At 37.3% G+C, this 27,761-nt stretch overlaps 1 protein-coding gene across 1 annotated transcript in view; it reads left to right on the top strand.

Annotated features, from left to right (window-relative positions):
* Positions 1–5,564: 5,564 nt before the first annotated feature.
* Positions 5,565–27,761, top strand: part of diaph3 (diaphanous-related formin 3) — a 459,783-nt gene continuing 437,586 nt past the window's right edge. The window contains exon 1 of the mRNA XM_088603117.1: positions 5,565–6,224. Within this exon, the coding sequence (XP_088459243.1) occupies positions 6,072–6,224 (153 nt within the window). The 5' untranslated portion in view covers positions 5,565–6,071. The remainder of the gene's footprint in view (positions 6,225–27,761) is intronic.

Below are 27,761 nucleotides of genomic sequence, written 5' to 3'. Positions count from 1 at the left end.
GATGTTCCTTAAGTGAAACACACATTGCTTGTTGTTGGGATAGACTAATAATTTGAGTGGGGGGGGGTCCTCTATTTTGGACAGTGAGAACATATTGGATTCTATTCATACAAAGAAAGACACTGTGGATGCATTGGCTACAAGCAGAGTCCTTTCAATATTGCTTGGATTTTCATCTTTTTCTCAGAGATGGCTAGGAGAAGAGGTTTTTCACTGAATCAGATCTCACTGTTAAAGCCTGCAATTCTCAAAATTGCAATTGGGCCTCTATTTGCCACGCCTTGGCAAATAGAGCCTACAGGCTTTCTCTGCTTTCTGAAATACAAAGATTATTATAAATAAGACAGTTGAGAGAATGAATGCAGTGTTTGGCAAACAGCAATATTTGACACTTTTTCAGAACTTTGTCATTGCAAGTCCCAGGCGTCCTAAAGTGCCTTTGAAAGTTTTTGCAGCTGAAAACTTTTTTTTTAATTATGGAGAAGATGCTTTGGACATTGAGCTGTTGAGCCATTTTGTTTCAGGTTCAGACCCCACATTACAGTCAAAATGTCATGAATATGGTGCTACCACACTGGAGCAGTCCCTCACAATAGCAAGCTAATGGGAGAGCACAACAAGTCTTACAGATGAGCTCCCTGAAGTTTGTTACTTCTCAGGGAGTCATGTCAGCTGTTCCATCTGCCACTATTGGACTTATATAGTCAAGTGCTAGTCCTGTGCTTTCCCAGCCTGCCACATCTGTAGAGCAACATTTCCTTAAAGTGATGGAAAACATATCTGTAAACGTGACAAAGTTGAAGACTCAGGTTAAACAGATGAGAACAGATCAGGAACAATTAAAATTTTCACTTACCTCTACACCTCACTGGTCAAAGAGAATCACTGGAGCTACTCCAGACCTTTATGACTATTGCCTTAACACATCCCCATATCTCTTTCCACCCTGTTGCAGATCTCCTGAATGCTCATCACTTCATGCCCAAGTCACCAGGCCCTCCAAGCCATAACAGCAGATTCAGATATCACTACTGTCAAACTGCCCCACCATATTACAGGGATGAATGTGTCTGCTCAGAACTTCATACCCCCAAAACTGCAATGCTCATGGAAAACCTGTCTCAACCAGACACTCCTCACATCCTTGACATGTAGCTTCCTCCCCCAAGAAAACAGCTGAAGTTAGTCTACAATACTCAAGTAAATCACAGCGTCCACTGACATTATCAGCCTTTGTTGTACATATGAGTAGTCACACTAAACAGAAACATCATTCCAGTTTGTTACAGGATGACTTGCCATTGCTTACAGGTAATCTTCCATCTGTACAGCACAGTCACCCTTACCTACAAAAGGCTACAAAAGGATCAACACCAACCACCTGTCCCACCCCCTGACACTGCCAGGTTGTAATTCCTAAAGCAGTGAAAACTACCATACTGGAATTTATCCATGGCCACCCATCCATTTGTCTCACGGACACAGAAAAGATTTTGCATGATGCTTGATTGATTTGCTACTGGCCATTCATGTATCAGGACCTTGAAAGATTTAGCGTGAACTGCCTTGTTTGCCAGTCACAACATTCACCTGCTCCCATAGACATGAACTTTTGTTACCAATGTTGCTTGACATTTTTTAAAGATAGCAGCAGACATCACAGAGCTTCCGCCTTCTTCAAGAGGCAATTGTTATGTTTTAGTAATAATGGAATACTTTACAATTCAAGACCAATACACCAGTGTCAGTTTGATGAATATCATGGATAACATTGTGTCCCTAATGCTATTCATACTGACCTAGCTTGCCAGTTTGGGTTACCTTGCATGTGAACTCTATGGTCTGCTGGACATAAAACACTATTCACCCCATACCAGACCATGGCATCACAGTCTGGTTAATTCCTTATATGTTATTGTGTTGTAGTGGTGTACTGACCAGAGATAGATTAGAAAAATGTAAAAGTTTGCTTCATTTTTTTTCCGGATATGAACTGAGTACTATATTTATATTGAAAGGACCTATGGGAAGGTACCTAGGCAGACAGTTTTTAATTCACTTCCTGCCCCTTTTCTGCTGCAAAAACACCAGTCTTAATGACTGTGTAGGCAATGTTACATGGACAGGTATGTGAACACTGTCATAGTGCCAGCCTGGAGCTCTGGCTTAAACCCATTTTAAAAACACTATGGGACATGGAGGATTGTGTCCAAAATATTAGATACATCAAATCAACTTTTAAAAGTGAAAATATCATCATTTTAAAAGAATGCTTTATGGAATCTGTCTTCTGATAAGATATATTCAAGTAAAATGTATCTATCCATTGTCTAAACTGCTTTATCTATTACAGTATCTAGTAGGGGTGCCACAGCCTATCCTGGTAAGCAACTGCTATTGCAAGGTAGGATAGACCCTGGATGCTAGTCCATCGCAGGGCAGACACGGACGCAAACACGCACTGAGATAGGATACAAAGGGAACTATTATTATTAAGTGTTGTTGTTGTTGTTGTTGACGTTGTTATCTGCACCATTATTGTTTACACTGATACAAAATTGATATCACTCTAACTGTATTAATTTACTTGGTTGACACTTTTTCCAAAGTACAGATTTTATGATTTCCTTCTGTTTACATATGAACCTTGGTACTAATTTGTACGCTGGCTAACTTCACACAGATAAACTGCATTTACAGAAAAGTTATAACTATGTGTTGATTCTTTAGATTTCCAAATTATACATGAGAACATTAAACCTTTTGATCCATCTAGCTCATCTGTTTTCCTGTAAAAAACACGTGAGCTACTGTAGATGCTACTTGATCCAGGAATCGTATCCAGACATTTTTTGAAGGAAATAGGGCTATAAGTTTCAACAGACTGTCTGGGCAGTTATTTCATACTCTTACAACCCTTTGTGCTAAATCAACATGTCCTGTCCACTTGTGTTCTCTGGTTCACATTTCACTGTTGATTCTGAAGAAGTTCGTTGGTTGACTTTGCCGGTGCCTTTGAGGATTTTGATTACTTGAATCAGCATGAAGACAAGCAGTGTTGTCGGCTGAAGACTAAAAAGGTTACATTACATTTGCCTGGCAGAGTTGGATATTTCTTTGAGCCCCAGAACATACTGTATCTTATTGCACTTCTCTGAACTGATTCCAGAGCAGCATCTTTCCTGTATCTTGGTGAAGGAAGTTATATACAGCATTCTACTCTTGCATTATACAATTTTAACATCACATCCTTTGATTAACATTTTGCACTTTTATGTGATTGAAAATTATGAGTCTCCACAAACACTGTAAACTCCTAAGTCATTTCCATAAGTAGACTCTTCAAAATTGGTGATTACAATGCTACAGTATATTTGTATTTTATATTTTTCTGCTTGGGTGCAAAACCCTACACTTATCTAAATGAAATGTCATTAAGTGTTGCATAAGCTAAGTGTTTGCTAGTGTCTTAATATGGCCTAGATTTATTTGAATTTCTTTTACTGCTTTTGCTTCAAAGGTGTTCGCCAATGCTCCTAGTATAAGAAGTGAATATGATTAGTGCGCTAATGCTAATTATACCAGAATTACTTAAATAAATTAGGAAGAGCAGTCAAAGTAAGGTCAATGATCCAGGATCCTTGACATAGTCCCTTAATTACATCACCCCAAACTGAGCACTTATCCTTTGTCTGTAGCATGTTTCTTGTCCATCAACCATTATTAATTCAAGTACAGCATTACCCTGAATGATTGCTACCTGCAATTTACTATTACATATTTTATTAAGATTTTCATTAAGAGCCTTTTAAAAATCTGAATATACCATATTACATGTTCTCTGTGTGGCTAGCAGTACTCTCAAAATACTTAAGCATGGCCTACCTTTTTGAAAACCATGCTGACTATCCCACTGGATTCTATTTCCATAAAAATGATCCTCTAAATTTAATGAGATTTAATTACATTTAATCAATTTAATTTCTAAAAACATTCCAGTATGTTTTATAACTGTTGGAAAAAACAGCACCCAAAGGAAACCCATGCAAACACAGGAGAACATTTAAACTCCACTTAAATAGTACCCCAGGTCTGGAATTAACCCAGGCCCCCAGCGCTGTGAGACAGCAATGCTAACCACTACGCCACCATCACACCTATTTTCATAACCTTACATGAAAAAGGGGTCAGACTAATTGACTTTTTTATATATATTCTTTTTATATATATACAATTTGTATTACTGTTTATTTTTCTTGAGCTACAATTTGAAGAATTCAATTTATCTATTTTTTCCTTAATTAAAATTGGCAAAATATCTTCAGGCACTGGGGATTTGTTTATAGTAAGTGCCTCTAGTAGCTGTTCTAGTAGGTGACTCTCCAGAGCTTATACTATTTAACATGGAACTCAGTCCTTCCAAAGCCTGAGGCAGTCTGTTAATTTGTACTTGGTGAACACCTGAATGAAACATTAATTTAGGAAATAAGCTATTTACTTTTCACCGTCTTAAAAGATCTAGTTATTATTCTGAATTCATATTACTTCATCCTTTACTGTTCTTTTTCTGTTGTAATAGCCTCTGTTGCAGTATTATTTTCTGTCTCACTCTTGAACTAATATCATTTTTATACGTGCTTATAATTCAATATATTTTGTTTAACTGAATCCTATTTTTAGAAAAATAAAAAGTGCTGTCTTTTTCCTTATATTTTTATTAATTTTTCAAACCAATTGAAACACTGCTTTCTACCCTTTAGTATTTAAAATTAGTATTGGAATTAATGTATTCTGTGTTCAAGTACAGCTTTAAACAAATTCCACACTTTTACGGTCGCTCCGATGTCTTTTAGAGGTAAAAAGTAGTACTGCCCTAATAAGCATCAAATGTCTTGTTCCGGGTAACTTGCTTTTATTAAACCAACTTCATAAAACTACGAATTTTTCCTTCCAAATGTGTTCAATTCCAACATTTAACAGACCATAAACCTGATTTACAAACGTGGACATAACAAGAACTCCATAAGTGACTTAAAAATCTGATTTGTCTCACCAAATTATCGGGCTACCACATTTGAACATTTCTGAAGATGTGGAGCCTCTGTCAACGGGGTGGAGGTTTACAATGGGAGGTTGTTCTACCAGTTTTTTATATCTAGGATTATCATGTTTAAACATTCAGAAGAGAGAACACTCGACAACGGATGGTGGTGGTATTTGGTATTTGCATCAGTATCTAATACTATTAGAGAACTAAAAAACTGGACGTATAGTAACCTTACTGAAATATTACATTATTTTGAAATAATCTGTATCAGACAAACTTTTGAATATAAACATATAAATATAGCAATTAAGCGACTTAAACTTATCAGAAAACGTCTACTTTCTATTTTGCTCCTTGTGAAAATCTTCTTTGCTGGTCAGGTGACCCTTGATTTGTTTGAGCTGAGCCCCTTGTGTTTGCGCATGCGCTGTTTTTCAAACGCACGCCGGCCGTAGGTGAAACTTCTAACTTCCGCCCTTCCCGCCTTGAATGCTCAAACTATAATGCGTAACTAAGGTAAACAGTGACGACACGCGTGAGTTACACCTGTTTTAGCGAATCACATTCCCGCTACTCTAAAATGACAAGGATCTTTGCCCAATCAGCGCTGACACAATCCCCACGTTGGCGGGTTTGGTAAGGACGCGGGGTTACAAGCAACAGTGTGGCGGGATTTTTCAGATTAATGTCAGAGTCAATTTCATTCTCTGCAGGTAGATTAGCCTTTTGTGAAAATCTGTGTTTCCTTGTTTGTGAATTATAAGCATTTTGTTGTGTAACATTATATGTTGGATGAGAAAAAAAGAAGAAGACGACGAAGTAAAGCTGAAAACCTGTTTGCTTTTAGTTTTTCCTGAAGAGCAACTAGTTGATTGAGAGATTTCTGTGAAATCCTTTGGTAGAGCATACCGGGAGCCGACTAATTGGTTGCTTGTGGATATCTAAATATAACAACGTTACATTCCCTTTGAAATAATATGTGCTAGGAATAAAACTTATAATACTGAGGGGTTTGTTGGATATTATGGATAGTTACCATCACCAGCGTTATGATCCTTCAGCCCATGGAAGGGAAAACAAATTCAGTCGAAAGAAAGTTTTCTCCGGGGGAGTCGGTACAAGTTCCCAAGGAGGGTCTTCAGGACAGCATGACGAAGGGCAGAGAAAGCCTAAATTCGTAAGTATGGGCTTCTTTATTTAGGGATGTTCCTTGTTATTGTAGAACAAAAGATACTAAAGTGAAAGAAATTGCTGTTGGCAAAAACCGACGAATCATTGTAGCTTTCTGTGCTGCGTTGTTCTGTAATAAATAGTTTTGAGGTGCCGAGGCCAGTTTCTATTAACGCATTCAAGGTTTGTTTTTTTTTCTTGGGTTTTCACTTTAGGTGTTTGCTGTTTAAGAGTGGTACAGTGATAATTATTCAGGAAAAATGATTAATATTATTAGTATTATAATTATGAATACTTCAGATTAAATATTTATATTAACAATTTTCAAACGACAGTCCCAGGCCTTAATGTCGTACATTTCTTGTGCTGGAATAAAAACATTTCAGACCCTCATTCCATTGAAACAGGTTAGAAGAAATAGCGTTCGTACACGTACCTGCTCCTAAAAGAGCGCTGTTTTAGAAAGTCTCGAGTTAATTACACACCATACACACTTTTTAAAAATGCAACACTAATTTGGCGTTCACACATTTTGATTTGATACACTGTGACAGCGTTTTACTTTGCTTAACGTTTACACAGCTGAAGGAAGTGGCTTCTAATTGTCAGGGCTTCGTGTAATTGATTTAAAATAGAAAGAACACAGTAGCCTGTATATACAAGCATACAAGAAACTCAGGTGCCTGATGTGGCGCACCAGAGCTGAATGCTAAATAGTTCTAGCTTTAAAACGCATTGAATTTGAAATACGTTCAGTGCTATAATGAGCAAGCAAGACTTTAACACATATGCTTGCTTACTTTCCTGAAAATAATATCTATATACCAATATATGTTGTACAGAGAGAGTTTATTTAGTTAAGACTAAAGAAAAAAAACACAAATACATAAAAAACAGCTAAACAACAGCCAGACAAAACAGCTAAAACTTGCTTATGCCTTTTTACAGTTCTCTTGTTGAGCTAAGAATAAACTCCTACAGAGTTTTTTGACAACCTTTATGAAATTGCAAAGCTAACACAAGGCTGTAGCTCTGTAACAGTCAAAGTGGGTGGAATCAGACTAAGTATGTACTGTACAAAGTTGCCTATATGACTCATTAAATAGTTGAATCCTCACAGGGAGCAACTCTTGAGCACAGCCGCCCTTTTCTGATTAACTGAAATAAACTGGGCTCTTTGCTTTTGAAAAAGACCTGAGTAACTGCTGTTTTTTTTCAAAATCCCCATAATTAATAACGGTCTTAATGAAATTTACTGAGCACATGAGGGGGCCAATCAGTGTTTCATTGCAACGGAATATTTTGGCATGTTAAATATTTACTTTGGTGCTATACTTTTTTTGATTGGTTAATATTTTAAAAGAATGCCGTGGAGTGAAAAGTGGCCTTTTTTTTTATAAGGATGTAATCGTTTTCCTTTTCCAAATAGATGTTTTGTAGTTATTTATTTAAAACTTTATAATTATAAAATGTGAAGAAATCACGTTTATAACTGGACAGCAGAATCAAAAAGATGCTCAGAAATGATATGGTGAATTATGTTATTTGTAGGATATGTAATAAAAATATTTTACTGGTGTGTTCCATGAAATGTACTGTAAATTTTGTTCCAGTAGAGAAATGGCTTCTTTTTTTTTTTTAATTCTCTGTTGAAGGCTTTGCTGGTTGTACTGCTCATTTATCTTAGACTCTTAGCTCATTCAAAATGTAAAATTAGCAGGGGGAGGCAGATTAGTGGAGTTTAATCCTGCAACATTTCCGTGATGACCTGGCTGGTCGAATGTGTCTGAGCTTCACTTTGTTGAGCTCCAAGCAGATCTACGAAGATGATTGCTCTACCTAGTCTGAGTCCTTGCTAAGCTACTAGGATGTTCGCTCAGGATTTTGTGCTGATGTTTTTAATCAGACTTGGTATAAACAACTACTTGAAAAAATGTAATGTTTTTTTTATATATGATATAAAGTACCCAGATCTCTTTGCCTCTGGCAAAGGCAAACATATCTAGGTTCTTTGGAGGAATGCTGTACCATGCCTGCAGCAGAGTTAAAGATTTTGTAAGAATTTTGACATGTAACTGTCATGGGTGGTAATAAAAAGGAAATAGCGTGCTGAATGTAAGTTTTTTGTAGTATCTGTTAATGAAATCTGATATCGGTGCTTTTACCTAATGCCAGTGGGAGCTGTCTTTGTGATCTTAATCTTTTAAAGTTTATATTTCCTGAATACAGAAGAACATTAAATACAAAAGGTATGTTTTTATTTACTGGTTAACTAGGGAAAAGTGATAAAATATTTTTAAAATATCTGCATAAGATGTTTTTCTTTAAACTACTTAATGGAAAAAAAATCACTTGAATCAGTGGGCAAAACTGAATGTTTCAAAGTGTTGAGTTTTTTTTTATTTAAAGGTGACCTGTGGCTCTCCAGGAACAGGTTGGGCTAATCCAGCCTTAGGTCACCTTGTGTAGTTATGGACAAACTGCAGAACAGTGTTGTTCCAAAGAACTTTAATTCCTTAAATTCTATGAAACCAAAAAATACTCCAGCTATGTTAGATGCTTTAAAATGTGACTTTGTGTGAAGTTATTAGCAATAGTCATATTTAGTTTTGAACAGTTCTTTCAGAATTATATAAAATGTCAAGTACAGATAAGTTATAGCAATACTGACATGTCTTTGCTATTTGCGTAGTACTGGTAATTTTTAGTAATGTTCTAACCAAAGGGAGAAATATATTGTCTGAGAGAATGAAACATTTTGTTTTACTGTTAAATACATTACAGTAACCCCCCAAAATTAAGACCTCTCTTTTATGTTGGAGTAAACAACATGACAAGATTGTTATGGTTGTTTTTGAGCTCCATCTATTCTTCAGAAAGATTCAAGTGGTTGATGTTATGCACCCTGAAACTAAGAGGAAAATGATGCTTTTTTCTGTACACTTCTTAAGCATGTAACTATATAAAGATGATTAATCTTGCATAGCTGTAAACTTCCTCTATTTTATTTTCTGCAATAGATGAAGTACTTTGTTGCTTACTTTTGGCTCAGTTGTCATGACTTTGACTTTGATACAAATGGTTATTGTTGTCATAGCGAAGTTAAATAATTCCTAGGGTAAAACAGTCATTCTCAAAAACTACTCAGTCTTCTAACTTGATAAGTTTTCCTTTTACATAAAAATAAAAAAAAGCTCAATCTAAACTCCAGCAGTTGTTAGTTTGTATTTCATTATAACTGCTTCTCAAAGTAGTAATTTGAATCTGTTATGTTGTAAATGGGTAATTTATGCTGCTTTTCCATGTTTACTTTTTAAAAATGTAAAAATGTTTCTTAGCCATAATCTGTAAAACACTTTTGCTATTAGAATTATTTTAGATTTTAATATTTAGATGTGTAGAAAGGTAGAAAGTAAAGAACTAAGTGAAAATATGTGATTGAAAGCAGTGTTTAGAATTTCAGCTTGAATATGATTTTTTATTTAGTTTGGGTGAGGGGTATTATTTATCCTTGATTTCATAAAACAGTCAATAACACATATGAAGCAAATTGATGTTTTTAAGTGAAGGCAGTCCATCATGTTGTAATTTTTTTCCTTCTGTGACATCCTTCCACAGAAAGTAGTGGAATTGGCCGTATCAGTAGATTGTGCCATATTTGAGTAATCCCCCACCCCCCAGCTTTGAACTGTGGGTCAGATTTTTGCTTTTCATTTTCTGATTTATATGTCTTGTAATATAGTAATGAATCTGGCAGATTTATGACTTCTCTCTGTCTTTGTGATGGGATGGTGGTGTGAAATGGAGCGTAGTTTTAATTAAATTCATAATTTGGACAGATGACATTGGTATAGACTAACAGAAGTCATTCTTTCAGAGGTGAAGTTTAAAATGTGAATGTGGACTAGACCTTTTGCTGAAGGTCTGAAGTGTGGAAGTGGGTCTGTACTTGATATACCCCCTTAACATATTGTGAATATTCTGTCTGGGGTCCTGGAGAGATTTATACTAGGTGCGTTGAGTTAAGCTATAAATAAGCCACTCACACGGTTTACATCAAACTTAGAAATGCATTCAAAATTCTGTAAGAGGTAGAGAATTTATAAAGCAGCTGATTGTCTGAAGTATGCTAATAAAGTATTGCAAGGTAACTTCACCTTTACCCCAATTTTTGTCTGCATTTCACACATCAGCTCTTGGAGAGTCTTTGTATATTTGGAAGAAGGTAAACATTTGTTGTAGACCACCACTTTTGATAATCCTTGAAAAGTCCTTGATCTTTTTTTGTACAATGTGTAACGGAGGTGTTATTTCCATTAGGCAAGTGGCTGCACCACGACGTGTCATTCTTGCTCGAATTAACCTATTGGTATTTGTCGTTTCTGTTTGAAAAGATTATCTTTTCAATCTTGGGCCCATACAGTAAAACCTTGTTATTCTCAATGATTTTGTACCTTGAAGTCTCTGTGAATGAGGGGAGGTCTAATATTGGATAAATGCAATGAGTGTATTGAAATTATTAATACACAACCTGAGCTGTTTATTGTAAGTACATTCCTACCTTGTCTCCGATCTGTCTTTCAGAGACATCCTCCTCTTTATTAAATGAACAAGAACATAAAACTACAGTGCCCTCCAGAATTATTGGCACCCTTGGTAAAGATGAGCAAAGAAGGCTATGAAAAAATGTCTTTGTTGTTTATCAGCTTGACTTGGCTTGGATGACTAAGGGTGTTTGGCCTGTGGATCACCTCATATTTATACCCCAGTAAAACAGGAAGTCATGGATGACCACTGAAGAGTTCCTAAAGACTCAGGTGTGCTTAAAAAAGATATGAATGGGAATATATGTCAATGAGATTGTGTTCATAGGAAGTTCTAGGGGTGCCATTAATTGTGATGCATGTTTTTGTAAAAAAAAAATTGTAAAAAAAATGTTTAAGGATTTTTTTCTTTGAATAATTGTACCTCACTGAAAGGTTAGATTTCTCTCATTTTCAGTGTAAGATCAAGCTGATAAACAACAAAGACATTTTTTCATAGCCTTTTTTGCTCATCTTTGCCAAGGGTGCAAATACTTCTGGAGGGCACTGTATGTCCTTCTCAGTTTTTCTCTTCCTCCTTCATACTTTCTTCTCTCCATCTGCCTCAGGTGTCCTCTATCTAAACTATATACATTATTGTCCTTACCTTCAGTCTTTCTTTCTTCTGTCTCCCTCAGTTTTTCCCCTGTTCTCTCGCTCCTCCTCTTCATTTCTTTCCATTTGCATACTCCCTGAGGAGGCCCAGGCTCTGAACTTTTTGAAAATGAAGTGAATTTCTGAATTTTCTTTTAATTCTGTTTTGTGTACTGAATCCATGTTCACACACTTCAAACTGGTTTGACTATGGCTATTTTCAGTAGCTTTTGCATTTCAGTGATTAATTGCAGAAATATTTTTTATCTCAATTTGTGGTTTAAAATATTTATTGTAAATACAGTAGTCCTAACAATTTACATTTTTCAAAATTAGTTTGAGACAATATTTAATCCTCAACACTTTATTCAGTATGCAAAAAATCGTTCTGCAAATCATTGTCATTCTTTTATGCATGAGCGCTTTGGATTTTTTTTGTTATTAAACATACTGTAGAATACATGGTAGTTTACCCGAAACGTACAAGTGTGTGTAAAGGCCTATGGGTAATTTATTTTTGTTTCCATGGTACATTTCCTCAAGCTGCACAGAAATCAACAGCTTTAGACACGATCTTTCATGTTGTTTCAGAGCAGATGTGTACTTTAGTTATGCTTCAAGATAGCTTTGGGTAACCCGTGTAATTGCTTTTATGCAGATAAATTACCCTTTGGAAAAAATATTGTAAGTAAGAAACTAGGGACTTAGGGCCTGATGTTTATAAGATCAAAGATTGCAGAAGTTAAGAAAACAGCAAGTAGATTGGGAGTCTCTATGTCTGCATCTCTCGTATTTATAATCGAAGGCCATTGGGGTCTTTTAGTCTTATGTCTTTTGTCCGGATGTCTGTAGAGACTCCATGGGAAAACAAAATGTAATGCCCGTAGGTTATAAAATCTAGACCTAGACTAAAATCCTTTCTTCCGAAGTGTTGTGCTCACGCTTCATGTATTGTACGTCATACCATAGAAAACATTTTTTCTCTTTATAGTATTTTCTTCAGTGGTTCTGTAAACCACTTTACTACTTTTTCCTCTAAAGACTAAAGATTCAAGTGAAAGAGTGAAAATGGAAGTGGAGTACCTACTACTACAACACTGGGATTCTCAGATTGGAACTCGCCATCTGTTTTCAAGGCTATGGCTTTAAAATCAGGTGAGCTGGAGCACTAGCTCCTTCAGGATAGCTGGTAGGGATTTTAGGATTTGAGTTTATCAAACAAACTAAAAAGCTTTTTGTTGTCTTCTTGGAGTTTGATATAATAGGAAAGTTTTTAGATTTTTCTTTATATATATATTTGTATATCAGTCCACAGAAAGCTTGAAAATGATTTTCATGATATGTTCTTGGTTTTAAGTGCACAATTATGTGGGAAGATAGTACTCTAGTACTTCTTAAGCTCAGGGATGTATAAAGTGCACTTATGGTAGTTTATTTAGACCCTTTGTTTGATGATGTTTGCCTTTTTATCTCTATTTTTAATTATCTTTTTCTTATTTGAATTTAATTAAGCGGGATTGAAACATACTGCCTGTCGCTCATTTTAGAGTTAACATTTATTAATTATTTTAAAAATGTATTAGGTGTTATTTGCTTTGTCTAGTAAAAGTCTGTCTGAATGTGGTGTTAATTAGATTTGCGGGCAGAATTGAATAATCTCTGAAAATTGTTTAATTTTTTGGGTACGTTAGAAATGATTGAAATTAAAAAAAGTTTTATTCCTCATATTGTTTCCTAAACTCCTTTTAATTCAGACAGAGTATGTGTTTAATACAAACTGAAACCTGTCCTGTCAAGTTATTCATTAGGAGATGGATAAGTAGTATAACACGTACTGTACATTTTGTGAAGGTTTAACCATCTTATTAATGAGAAAGAGGAATGAACCTGTTACACTTTGAAGCCCTGGGGGTATGTGCAGCTGTAGTGGCCGTGGGCCACACCTCTGCCCTTCACTGATTGCTGAGGAAGCAGAATATGCAGAGACCCTGGCTGTAGTGTGAAGTCACACAGCAGCAGGTGCTCCGGGGTATTTAAACCCTGTTCTGTTTTTCCTCTGCGATCCAACATTACTCTGCTCCCAATCTACCCCCTGGTGCTTCCCAGCTGACTACTCTGTCCTACTTTCCTGTTTCCTGTCATGCCCAGGCTCCATCTTGGAAGCCCCGTCTGTTGCTGTGCTTTCCAGTATTAATCCACTCTGCCAGTGTGGCAGTACAGCTGGGCACTCTGCACTGGCTCCGATATTTAGTGGACACACTACCTAGCCCGGTCCAGGGCGTGCCTTCTATAGTCTTCTCTGACAGCATGCACTTGGTCTCTGAAGGAGACTCCCCTGATGAGGGTGTGGTCCAGGTATTCTGGCTCCTGACAAACATTTCATTTGACAGCCCTGGTGATGTGTGGCCTTGTCCTGCCCACCTCCAGGCTGAATATACTCCAGACTGGGCTGGACAGGGTGACCAATACCTCTGGATTATAGTACAGCCTCAGTCCCTGGTGCTTTCCATCGAAGCTCACTAGGGATTCTGGACCTGTTCGGGCCTCAAGTGGGCACACTGCTCAGTCTTGGTCCAGGGCTTGTTCAGCCCGGCCTCGGGAGAATATCGTCCTGACGGCGCACCCCCTGTTCAACCCTGTTTCTGGCGCATCTTCGGGTGACCACCCCAATGACCTGCGCACTGTCTACACTCCTGCCCTGCGTCTGGACACTGCTTTAGCCTATCTGCCACTTGTCCTGACCTGCACCAGACCCGAACCTCCGTGAGCACACTACTTGGCCTGGTCCATGATGTGCCTCTCTAGTCTGCCCTGACAGACAGTGCACACTCAGTCAAGTCTGTGGAACTGATTCCCCTGAGAGAGGAAACTCCTTACAGCCTGTTCCTGGTGTGCCCCCCAGTGAACTGCCCCCAGAGATGTATGCCCTGTCCTGTCCTTGATTCTCTCCCCCCCCCCCCCCCCCCGTTTCCTTCCCGATCTGAGGAATGCGAGTCCATTCTGCAGAGCGCCAGCCACTACCAGTGGACTTTGACACCCTAAGCCTTGGTCCCCTTTGCCCGCCCTCATCTTTCTGGTGGGTGGTGTGTTATATCAGCACCTTATTATGTAAAAAAAAAATGTATAATATATCGATATGTATGTTAACCTTTCCCCCTGTAAAGGCAATTTATTAATATTTGACTTTTGTTTATTGTATGTTTTGGTCATTAACATTGTGGTAATCAGGACAAACAAAAGATTGGATTGCTCATGTTTATAGAACATTAGCATGTAAGATATTTTACCATAAAACAATCTTCCCTAGATGGAGAGAGAAAAAAACAATTCATTATTAAGTTTTAAACCTCATTATTAAAATCTTAAGCTTAAATCATTTTCTTGAAAAATAATTTTTCATTGCACTGTATTTAATGTGTATTTGTACTTTGTAATACATCTTATTTTTCAAAAAATGAAAATGTAAATTGTATCGTTTCCTCTTGATTTCCAAGTTGGTTTTTCGGAAATAAGGTGATGAGAGAGTAATTGTATTGAAAAGCAGATGCCAGGAGAATTGTTTTTTGCTTTTCAGAATTTCAAGTTTTTGATATTGTACCCTTTACAAGTGTCTTCAAATAGTATTAATTGCAATAGAAACCTGCCCTTCCCCCCATGAATCTTATGACCCCTGTAATGCAATTAGAGGGATTAAGACTTCTAATTTATTTTGGATTTGTGCCAGACGTAAACGAGTAACTGTTGACGAAGGAGAGGGAGTCAAATATATTGAAATAATTCTTGTCTACTGTATCTAATTTTTTATATTTTTTTACATGATTATGCTGCCTTTTTGTACTTGATTATACTGCTCCAAGAAGGTTTTACGCTCTGATTGTGACAATCCTGAAAATGAAGCTGCCGCTATCTTTACCCTTAGCAGTGTTCATATTATAGTCTTTTCACTTCAGATCTATCCCCCCAAAAATATTTTCTAGTATTATTTTAATTTTAAATGATTAGGGTTGAAGGGGTGGCATGGTTAGCATTGCTGCCTTGCAGCCCTGGGATCCTGGGTTCAATTCTGGACCGCGGTGCTTTCTGTGAGGTGTTTGTATGTCCTTTCCATGTTTGCTTGGGTTTTTGCTGGGTACTCTGGTTTCTTCACACAGTCCAAAGTCATAATTTGGGGGCGGAGCGGTGGCACTGTGGCTAAGGATTTGCGCCTGTGGCTGGAAAGTTGCCAGTTCAAATCCTGCGGCCGGGAGAGGAATCCTACTCCGTTGGGCTCCTGAGCAAGGCCCTTAACCCCAGCTGCTCTAGGGGTGCTGTATAAATGGCTAACCCTGCTCTCTGACCCCAAGCTTCTCTCTCCCCGTCTGTGTGCCTGTGTGCCTCAAGGAGAGCAAGCTGGGGTATGCGAAAAGACAAATTCCTAATGCAACAAATTGTATATGGCTAATAAAGTGATCTTATCTTATCTTATCTAATTGGCTTCTGGTAAGCTTGTCTCTGGTGTGAGTGTGTGTGTTTTATGTCTGTGAGCCCTGTCTTGGGTGTATCCTGCCTTGCACCCGTTGCTTGCTAGAACAGACTGTGGCTCTCCTGCGACCCTGGCATGAATAAAGGAGTTAGAAAATGGATGGATGATTATATTGATCTGTAGTTGAAACCAACAGGGTAGTTTTAAATCTGAAATGTTTAAATTGTCATGTTGCTTTTTGACATGAAGGAATTGCCTTAGTCTTCGATATGATTTGCTTCTGATCTGAAATATGCTTTAAAGAGAGACTGTGTCCAAACCAATGATACTGTACTAGGTCACACATATATATATATATGTAATTTTTTAAACATTCCCTTTCCAATAATAGAAGATAATACATAATCTTGTAAATTGGTAATAAAATAAATAAAAATACATAATATTTTAAATTGGTACAAAGCTGCAAGTCATGTCTTGCTTGTTTGAATCCTAAAAGCTAAGTAATGCAAAAATGTCATGATTTTTATTTTAGCCTTTTAATACTAGTCAGTTTCTGCAGTATGACTAGTGGCTTTGTTTCAGATTTCCATGATTGTGCAAAGAACTCTGTCCTGTTTTTTTTGCTTTGAATACTCTTCAACGTCGAGATGGATCCTGGTACCATTGTTTTTGTAGCCCCCAGATTTTCAAGAATTTGAATGGCTGGGTCATGTCCGCACATAATCTTGTCTGTTCCAGGCTAAAAGGTTAGTTCCCTTAATCTGTCCAAGCATGGCATTTTCTTGGACCTTTTAGGACATTGTCTAGTTGCCCTCTGCTGTGTTACTTCTAGACCAAGTTAATTCTTGTATTTTGCAGTGGTATCATGTAATACCTTTTATTTATTCATGTGTAATTTAATTTGCCTGGATAGATCTAAATGGTATGCAAGTTCTTTTTTATGGTTTGCATTTCTGAGCTATAATTAGATGAATCGTTCCTGAAAACTTTTAATTTTTTCAAATAAGAATCTGCCCAATCCTGGTCCTGGAGGGCCGGTGTGTATTCATATTTTCTAGGCCTCTTTAATGGAGCAGGACTTGAAAAGCTGGGAAAAGTGGTTTAATTGGTCCAGTTAAGCCAATAACAAGCTGATTAAGGTTATTAAGAGCTGGGTTGGGATGAAAACCTGCTGACACACTAGCCAAGCCAGCCTGGACACACCTGGCTATGTTTTTGTCCAATTGACAAGTTATGATAAACCTCCCTCAAAATATTTAGACATTCTATCCGTGGAAATAATACCACTAAATGAATGGATGTCTTAAGTATCTGTTCAAAGAGGGGCAAAACTGTTTTGTGGTCAAAAGTATGTATGGTGTGTTTAAAATAATATGCCTGTGTTTTGTTAAAATCCAGAATATTAAAGCAAAAAAACGTGCAGTTGTAGCTATTTTACTCAATGATTCTTTTTTGAAAGGAAAAATCATTTGCACTACAAGGTGATTGTAAAGGAGTCCATGTATGCGTCTTCAACAGTATTTATTTAAAAGGGCAACATTCTCTGTTCTCTGTAGTATGGTATTTTTCTGAATGTATTTAATGTGGTTTTAACCATGAAAAACTAAAATGCTTCAATTTAGAATAAACGAAGACCTATATAAGAAGTCTGTGTGGCCCGTCTAACTTATTTGGGTTTTACAGACTCCCACGTCTCTTTGTATATCAAAAGTGCCTACTTTTATCAGATTGTTGTAAATGTACTTCCATGTACTGTACTTTATATTTACATTATCTGGTTATTTGTGAAATAAATTATTTTGGTTGACTTTGTCAGTGCTTTTGAGGATTGCTTTTGAATCTGTTCACCTCTTTCTGTTAAAGGTTAATATGGTGCCACTATGTTTTTTTTGGATTGTGTAAAACTTGTAAGCAATGTTCTAAATGAGGTACTGTGAATTTTATCGTAATTTATCACAATTCTGTCATAATCGATAATGTAATTGTATATTTTAACATTCTGTGAGCCCTTCTATTGATTCTTCAAAAACGTTTTACAATTCGTATCTCTAGTTTTATTTCTATTACCGGCATGTATATGTTTCTATTGTCCACAGTAAATGACATATTCTAGGTGTTTGTACAGTATTTGAATTTCCATGCATCTTGTGTTGGTACCCCCTTAACAGGTAGAATGGCTTAGGAGAACCACACAAGCTACATGGAGTCTGAGAACCAGGCTTTGTGTAATAAAATCGCTGTCTCACCGTAATGAGATCCATAACCTACTAGCCTCCACTTTTTCCCCCCATTTGTTTTCTAAAACATTACATTATTATTATATGGTTCTTTCAGCCTGATCCGGTAGCTATAGTTGCACCATCCATCCAAGAGCTCAGGGTAACTCTCTTGGGAGAGTGAGCTAACTGGTACTATAATGGTATATACTTCTTGTCTTATCCTGAGTCAGTGGGTTTGAGTAAGCACTGAGCTTTACCAGTGACTTAAATTGGTGCTGACTCTAGAACTAACTTATCCTAAAGTCTTGCCATGGGTCTAGACTGGGTATGATCTCATCACAAGACTCAATTCCTTCTCCTTTGTTCCTTACCTACGTATAGAAAATTTAATGAAAACCAGCTGCATTGGATTTTTTTCTTAAAACCTTGTGTGAGTGCCTGTACTTTCTCCCTAGTGTCTGTAGAGTCGCTACAGACCATCATGGACAGCTCTGAGAGCTCATTACAATCTTTTACAGTCTGTGCTAGTGCTTCTATTTTGGTATGGTGGGTGCAGATTTTACTGGGTTATTACCTAAGCCACACTTTGGATCTAAATTAGGAAGAACAGTGATCTTAATTACATATCCATTAATTACTACCTTTTCTCTGTTATTTTCATTTAAGTAAGAGCTTTGTTTTGGCTTAGCCTGATGCAAGATGTGAATTTCTTGGAAAACACCTGAGTGAAATGAATGTTTCCCCCCTCTATTTCCTCTTTGTCATTATCTTCTCTGAGACATTTGCTCATCCTCCACTATTTTTTTTTACTGTTGCAAGACTGAAATAACTTTTTATTTTAGTGCAATTGGTGTTCTTTTCTTTATCTTTCTTGGAATTCCCCATATCCATTTTTAATTATGCTTGAAAGGTTGATTGGGAAGATTCCACGGATATCTTTCAGGCTCCTGTTCAGTGATGGATTTTCACTGCACGGAAGTTCAAGGAACCACCCTACCCACTTGCTGATCGGATAAGCCAGATTTGAGCCCGCTGAGAATTTCAAGTCCCAGCTGGGAAGTCTCATAATTCAACTGATAGCCAGGTGTTAACAGACGGCCTGAACTGTGAAGATGTTTACTGGATAAGCACATCTTTGACCTCATATATTTAATTTTTCTTAACCCTCTCATTGCTTATTACATAAAATAGGATAACCCAGTGGTTCTCAAACTTTTTGGACCAAGTACCACCCCTAATCCAACCAAAGCATCCAAGTACCACCTACAAGTCATCATCTCATAGGAACCCCAGAAATTCTCAATGACCAACATGAGCGGGCGTGCACTCACACTCACACATACATATAATATTTATTATAATAATAACACTATAAAGGTGGCTTCGCAAAGTGTTTTACAGAAAAAAAAAACAGTAACAACAAATAAAAAAAATAAAAAAATCACCATTTCAGTGAGAGGGGTGAGCCTGTTTAGTCGAGCAAAGCAGATGTGAATTAATTTTTCGAGCCTTGATACAATTCACAACAGTCTAACAGATTTTAAATCGTCAGGCATTTTCTTGACTGCAAAAGTCTCGCGGTGGATTTTGCAATGCGTCCATTCATTTCTGCAGCAACCTCTCTAATTCATGCATTTACACCGCTGTGTCGGCTTGTCATCGCTCTGGCACCGTCTGTACAAACTCCGACACATTTTATCCAGTCGATGCCATTCTCTTCCATAAATTCATTCAGAAACTGAAATATGTGCTCTCCTGTAGTTCCTGTTGGTAGCGGTTTACAGAACAGAAAGTCCTCATGGGACATGCCCTCAAACTCGTATCTAACGTAAACGAGCAAGTTGGCCAAATCGACTACAGACTCATCTAATTGCAGTGAAAAACATCTGCTTATCTTAACACGCTCTATCAGCATACTTTTGATATAATCCTTCATTTCAATAATTCTATGAGTGACTGTGTCTTCCGGTGGGCAGCAGGTCGAGCTGTTTAGCAACTTTTTCTCTACACAATACGTGTCAGCTCTTTTGCCAACAGTAAATAAGGTTCTTCAAAAATAGTGTGGCTTACCTGCTTTACCAATCCACAAGCTTACTTTTTTCTGCGTTTTCCGTTTTTATTTTAAGTTTTTATTTCATGCACATGGGAGCGAAACACAGAGACGCTCAGTGTATTTTTCTCAAATTAACCTAGAACAGTTCTTAAATATTTTTCTGTTATCTATCCAATTTCATGTGCTCACAAGATTACCAGCATTCGTAGCACGTATTTCTATGCATTCCTGTACTTACGACATTGGTATTGTTCCAAAATCACGCACATTCTCCTACCTCCCTATTTGCTGGAGATACAGTAGCTTTTTTTTAAATACAATTGGTCACTTGCATCCATAGCACGCATTCCTATAGAGTGGTATAGAATTACAGAGTATCTCTTGTGTCCACTGAAGTATTAGCGCGCACTGTATCGTAGTACGTAGGCTGCGTATTCGACATGTACTAAAATACAAAATATGAAAACCCGTCCCGATTTTTCAGCGCACATGACGCAGTTCCAGGGTAATTTGGCGTACCACCTGGTGGCACTCCGCGTACCACTGCAGGTACGCTTACCACAGTTTGAGAACCACTGGGATAACCCAAAGAAATCAATAACTGTTTTTGTATGTATGCATTTAGAAGAACAGATTATACTGATTTGGGATATTTGAGTCACTTTGGTTAATTGATCCTTCATGACTGACTGTGCTACTGAAGTAACTTTGATAGCATACCTGCTAAATCACCTCATTAGTAAGAGAGTTCAGTGGGTACAAGTGATGAGGTGATTTAACCTGTTGAATGTCAAGCTGGACAAAATAAAAAAGAAAACAATGCCTTTGTGCTGTTGGTATGTTAAAAGATGGACTAAATCTTTGTACAGTTTGGAGATTTCCATTTTTTATACCCTTATAGTTTCCTCAGAAATGTGGACTGATCAAGCATTTAGGATTTTATATAGTTTAATGTACACAGTGCTTTATGGGGAGACTTAGCTTTAGCTGTGGAGGAGTGAAATCATTCTCATTGACAAACCTACAACCAAGCAGGTACCAGAGCCACAGGTGTCGCTGGTTAAATGCTTGGGAAATTATGTACTATGAGCTGGAAACTGCTGGTCATAGTCAGCTCATAACGTATTATGGCTTGTGAGGCTCATTATTTGCCTGGCTTTGATTGCAGTTTCTGAGATGCCATACAGGAGCTCCTCATGCAGCACTGTATTTTACTACACCCAAGGTCTAGTCTCCTGTCATGGGGAAAATGTAGCCAATCAAGGTTTTTAGTGGATTATGATAGTTTAATGGGCTTCAAGATAGAACGAGCACCATTAAGGCAGGTTTGAAATGACAGTTTTGACTAGCTGGGTCAAATTGTACTCTGAGTGCCTTAACTGGTTGTATTGCTTGAGACAGAGGGTTTTTAAAATGTCTATTAATTAGGTCTAAGTCTAAAGCTTGCTCTAGATAGATTCTTCTGACTAGTAACTTATAAAGAACCCATCTGTTTCTTTAAGGATCCCATGGTATCCACTTTAGTAACATGATTCTACTCTATGCTCGATACTCTCAACTCTTATTGGGGAAAAAAGTGGCTTACTCTCTTAGTGTTTATTCTGATGTCCTTTGTTAGCTATCAGCACAGACCTTAGCCTTCACTGAATGGGTACTGAATCCAAACTGAGGTGGTGAGAGTGCCGAATTCTAGCCATGAGATCAACCGTGAACCTCTAAAGACATGAGTTGGAGGTGTGTAAAGTCCAACTCCCAGTGTACATGGTGACATGTATTTCATGGTAGCAAAAGATTGATATGCATTCTTTATTGTTTAAGCTGGATTTTTGTCTTTATTATTTAGAGATCATAACAAAAAGGCTTTAAAGCATGACTATGATATTGTCATTTGTCTGCATCAATGGCAACAGAAGGCAACTTAGATGAAAAGGATTATGGTAATCAGGCATTTCTAGAAAGCATTGTGGTTTGTACAAGAACTATTGCATTGTCTTCTCATTATTTTAAATTACTGAGTATTACTGTGGTAGAAATGCTTTGCATTAGTTGTTTGTAGGTTTTTGTTCTTAGTGTCTCATCAAGAGAGCAATTGATGTATGTTTTTAACATTAGAGTAGTGTCTAGAATTACTTTGATATAAAAGAAGGAATTCCTCAGTGTAAAATAAGTCGGTGCATGTAAGTAAATCCCTCAGAACACTGGCTTTAATTCAACAAAGCATCTGCATTTAATGGGCAGATGATTATGGGAAAAGTGTCAATGCAAGATAAAACAATCCTGTCAAGTTGATGATAATGGCTTTAACCCCACAAGTAGTGAGACATCCACGTTCACAGTCAGAATGTATCTGAGCCTTACCTTGGCCGATTCTTCAGAAGTAAGCTCACTACATTTTTTGATCAGAATGAAGGATAGTCTCTCTCAATATTTCAGTATTTTGCAACTACTCCCACCCTTAGGATGGGATTTGGATGTAGAAAATTGATTCTCCACCACTCCCTGTGCTACTGTAAGTCTAAATTCCCTTAGTTCTATGAAATTTTTCCATTGTGAGCCAGTGCTTAGTATGCTTTTTAACACTATGATAAGGATTTGTTTTCTTGTGCAATGCCCAGCTGTAAGGGTCACAAGGCCCCTCATGTTGACTTATCTTCTGGAAGCAACCTCTCATGTCCTACACTACCTTTGGACGAGCTTCAAGAAACCACAAGTTTGCGCTGTAACTATTTCTGACATTCTGTCTATCCCCTGGTGATCTGGTGAAAACTGCACTGATTAATGTAAACTCTTCTGCTTAAACTTTCTGTTGATGTATTTTTTGCATTATCTGTTGCAGGCTCTTTTATGTGAAAGTTTTTTTGGCATTCACTATTTTCTGTTTTATACCCACCCAGTTTGGAATAGCCAAATTGGAGTTGTTTATAATTCTGCTGTACCAGATGTACCACCGGAGTAGTATGAGGACCTGTAGACATACCATTGTCAGAGCCTTTTTTTATTGTCAAATGATCAATTACGTTTTATCTTTAATGACAAATCATCAAAAAAGAGAAATATAGCTTGTTTACAATGCTGCCAAGTCTTGCTCTTCAGTAAAATGGCATACCAAGGCAATACAATTCTCCAAAAAGAAAATACCTGAAAAAAACAGGGGTGCAATGTTACCTGAGGAATCCTAGTCTGCTAGGATGGCCCAGGCTTGAAACGTTGATGTCTGCACCATGAGGCTGAACCTACAGTACATGTCAGGACCTTCAATACTTGAACCACTTGAAAGCACCCTCAACATAATCAACTTAGCTTAAAAATAATGACCTGGGAACCAGCAGGAGGAAGATTTTGACCGTACCTGCTTGCTGCTATAAAGCATGCAGAGAACTTTCTGTCCAACTTAAGCTCATGTCAGCCATGTTTGGGTAACATGGTGGTCCCATTATCCTAGCAGCATATCTAGACTAGATCGGACTATACATGGAGTACGGATCTCAAAATGCATAGCATAACGTCTTTGCCTAACACCCTAAATATACCCTGGATAAATGTAATGTAGCAATTGCTTGTAGTAAACCACATACATATTGTTGACTGTTTCTTTGTGATGTTCTTATGCAGAGGATTTTTTAATAAACAGTTAAATTCCTGGAGAAACTTATGATGCCTTAACCTAGATTGTAACAGCCATTTCTTGTTAATTTGTCTACGCAGGTGTATACACTTAAGTTAAGCATGAATTGAATTGGAATCAAGAACCTGAGATGTTTTTGGAATAAGAAGTTACATGAGATTTATGATCCTTTTGTAGTCCAAGACAGCTGTATTCATTGCATTTGTATATATATTAATGGAAACTAGTTGTTTGAAACAATGACATGTTTAAAAGTGTTTGTTTGGGTTGTAGGCTGATGACGACTGATATTAAGCATTGACTGTAGAAAGAAAAACCCCACATACAGTATATAGTATCTTTCCAATCATGTTCCTTGTTATGCAGTGGAAAGCATTAAATGTTTAATAAATTCAGCTTGATATTGAGAAACTACAATGCGTTGTCAGTGCAGAATTGTATTTTTTACTGAAGGAGTTAAAAGTTTCTTGCCTGTTTAATAAGGTGCTAACAGGCAATTGGCTAAATTTAAATTTTTTAAGTCATATAGCACAACTAAAAACATTGTGTAGTTTGTTGAAGGCAATACCACCATTTTTCAGATACTTTTGTCCATTTTGTCTTTGTATGTCTTAGTTCAATAAACTGACAACTCTTTTGAGCTGATATGTTAAATATTACCGTTTCAAATTCCCCAATTTTCTTCTCTAATGCCACTTTATTACATGAAGCAAATGAGAGGAGGTGATTGAAAGATGATTAGAGCAATTTTATGCTGTCAGGAATTTCCTGTGCTCGGTGGGTGTTATATATTTGGGAAAAATAATGAAAACTGCTCTCTTTTATTTCAAATACTAATGTTTATATAATGACACATAAAGTTATTCTCTGAGGAGAAGTGGGTAGGAAACCATTGATTTCTGTTAAGTTTGCTTCTTTTGAACTTTCTGAATTGATATGGAAGCTACTGCCATCTTTCATGTCAGAACATCGCATTTAACACTATTGCACCTGAGACTATAAGATACCTGTCTAGGCTTCTATTTTAGTAACAGTATTAGAAATTTTAGGTCAATTTCTTAATCCCGGAACGCCAAAAAATGCCTTTAGGTACAAACACCTCCGGTATTTCAAATAACTGGATAAAAAAACCTGTATTGATTTTGAACTTTCTACCAGTTAGAATAAATGAGTTTCACGCTAAAGCAAGGATTACTCTGTAATCTGCTTGTGTAGCATCTTATCTTTCAACATGGCATACTTAAACCTTATCTAGTCAGATCTCTGAAGATAACATTGTACTGGTCAGGATTTGCATAGGAGGTATCAGAGGAAAATCATAATATCAATAATGATGCAGGTGGTATTCTTCCTCCCATAAAAGAGAAGACACATTGGTGAAGCTTATTTAATTTTACTCTAAGTAAAGTATTTACACTGGAGATTTAAATGAACATTCATATTTTTATTGTTAATTCTTGTATCATGACTAAAACAATTTTTGCAGCTCACTTTGGTGGAATTCAGTCTATTTGATGAATTTATAGATGTTCAGTCAACTTTTGACCCATATGCCGATCTCAAACTATTTTCTTTAAACTGTATACTGTATATACACTATATAGGTATGAATGATTTTAAATGGAGACAGACAAATATTTGTGTGGGCTATTTCAGAATGATACAGCATTCCATTGGCAGTCTTGAGCAATTTCTTCCTTTGTGATGTCTTTAAGCTCCACTACAGCAGCCATATCACCCTGCAACTCACAACTGGCAGCCCACTGAAGCTAAGCAGGTGTGAGCCTGGTCAGTACCTGGATCGGAGACCTCCTGGGAAAAACTAAGGTTGCTGCTGGAAGAGGTGTTAGTGGGGCCAGCAGGGGGCGCTCACCCTGTGGTCCATGTGGGACCTAATGCCCCAGTATAGTGATGGGGACACTATACTGTAAACAGGCGCCGTCCTTCGGGTGAGATGTAAAACCGAGGTCCTGACTCTCTGTGGTCATTAAAAAAAAATCCCAGGGCGTTTCTCGAAAAGAGTAGGGGTGTAACCCTGGCGTCCTGGCCAAATTTCCCATTGGCCCTTACCAATCATGGCCTCCTAATAATCCCCATCTCTGAATTGGGATTACTCTGAATTGGCCTCATCACTCTGCTCTCCTCCCCACTGATAGCTGGTGTGTGGTGTGTGGTGAGTGTTCTGGTGCACTATGGCTGCTGTCGCATCATCCAGGTGGATGCTGCAGATTGGTGATGGTGGAGGGGAGTCCCCATTACCTGTAAAGCGCTTTGAGTGGAGTGTCCAGAAAAGCGCTATATAAGTGTAAGCAATTATTATTATTATTATAGAGATTAGATATATTAGCCATATGGAATTTCTTTTCGCATACCCCAGCTTGCTCTCCATGAGACACACAGGCACACAGACGGGAAGAGAGAAGCTTGGGGTCAGAGCCTTTCACATAGGAGTAGGATTCCTCTGCCAGCTGTGGGATTTGAACTGGCAACCTTCCAGGCGCAGGCACAGCTCCTTAGCCCACAGTGCCATGGCTCCGCCCATAGTGTTTGCAGGTCCTACTTCATTATTTTTAATACTTAATAATCATTTTAAAACTAACATTTATGTTTCAAATTCAATAACAATTCAGTTTTTTTTAGGGGTGATTTTGTTTAAAATGCATATTCTTTCTCGGTTTTTAAATACCACCTGCCTTCAGGTATACTATGTATTTTGTGTCTTTTGGGAAATGATGGCTCTAAGCTCTGAATTTAGTGTTAAATTTTACCTTAGTGATTATATTGGTGGTGTTGCACTAGAACTGAAAAGAGATATTGTTTCAACAAAAGTAAATGAAGGAACCTAGCTTGAAATGAGCAAATCACACTCATTTAAGTGTATTGCAGGCTTCCTTGTCTTCATAAGAGTGAAAATATTAAGAGTTTTATATAATTGAAACTCCTGGGATAAAATTGTCTCCTTTTCTGTGTGAATTGGACAGTGTGATTACACCATCCTGTGTAGGTATCTAGACTATCTAGAAATTCTAGACTAGATATGTTTGTCTGAATATCATATCTAGGATTTCTCATTAAGACACTAAAGGTTGGTTAACCTGAGTTACAATTCTAAACTATAAAGGCTTTGTGTAGTACTACAGGCAGTCCTCACCATGCCAACTGGTTTTCAGCACGTGCACCAGAAAGCAAATGTAAATCGTAGATTCATGGTTTAAATGAGCAGTTCTTAAAGGTAACTGTCATCTTCTAAAATATTACTGGAATGGGGAGAAAAGGCTGATCTGTAGAATTTACTTACAGTATATTTGCATTTAAGATTCAAGTGTTTATTGATAAAGGTGCATAGAGATTTTATAATGTTATTTCTGCAGTTTCAAAATCTGCTGCTTATTATACCAGTTAACTTAATTGGTCCCCTCTGTATGTTTTGTAGTTCTTAGTCAGATTGAAAGATAACATGCAGAAAGCAGCTTGAATCTGAATGAGTTGTATTAACTTTTATATTGAGTACAAAGTTCTACATTGGTATTCCGTATAGACATTAAGATTAATAGATTTTTCTTTGTTTAATTAGTTCAAAAGCTCAATACTTTAGAATATTGGAAAATAACTTAGAAACTTCAGAAGTACCAGCATGTCCATCCATAGATAAAGATAAAAAAAACACTGGCAGGATCTGGGAGACAAAGCAAAAATAATTGGAAAATAAGATTGTTGGGAAACAATTATAAAGACACTAACAGTAAAGGAACTACAGATTAATGTGGCAACATCTAGAACATCAGTGTACTACTGTCCAAACATAGTTGAACAACAAATGGGTCAGTAGGTGCCAGTCAAGGTCTGGGCTCTTCAAAAATATGCAAGAGTAACCAGTATACTGATGTGTCTTATGTATAAATCTCAGAAGAACTTTGACTATGTTCTGTGGTCTAATTTGTTAAAAACCAAGGGACAGCCAAGGTTCATATAGAGATGAAAAGCAGAGGGTTGTAATGCAGACCC

This window comes from Lepisosteus platostomus, chromosome 2, assembly GCF_059453375.1.
Source record: "Lepisosteus platostomus isolate fLepPlt1 chromosome 2, fLepPlt1.hap1, whole genome shotgun sequence".
NCBI lineage: Eukaryota > Metazoa > Chordata > Actinopteri > Semionotiformes > Lepisosteidae > Lepisosteus > Lepisosteus platostomus.
Note: the sequence above shows the minus strand (reverse complement) of the source record. Positions and strands in the feature narration are given on the sequence as shown.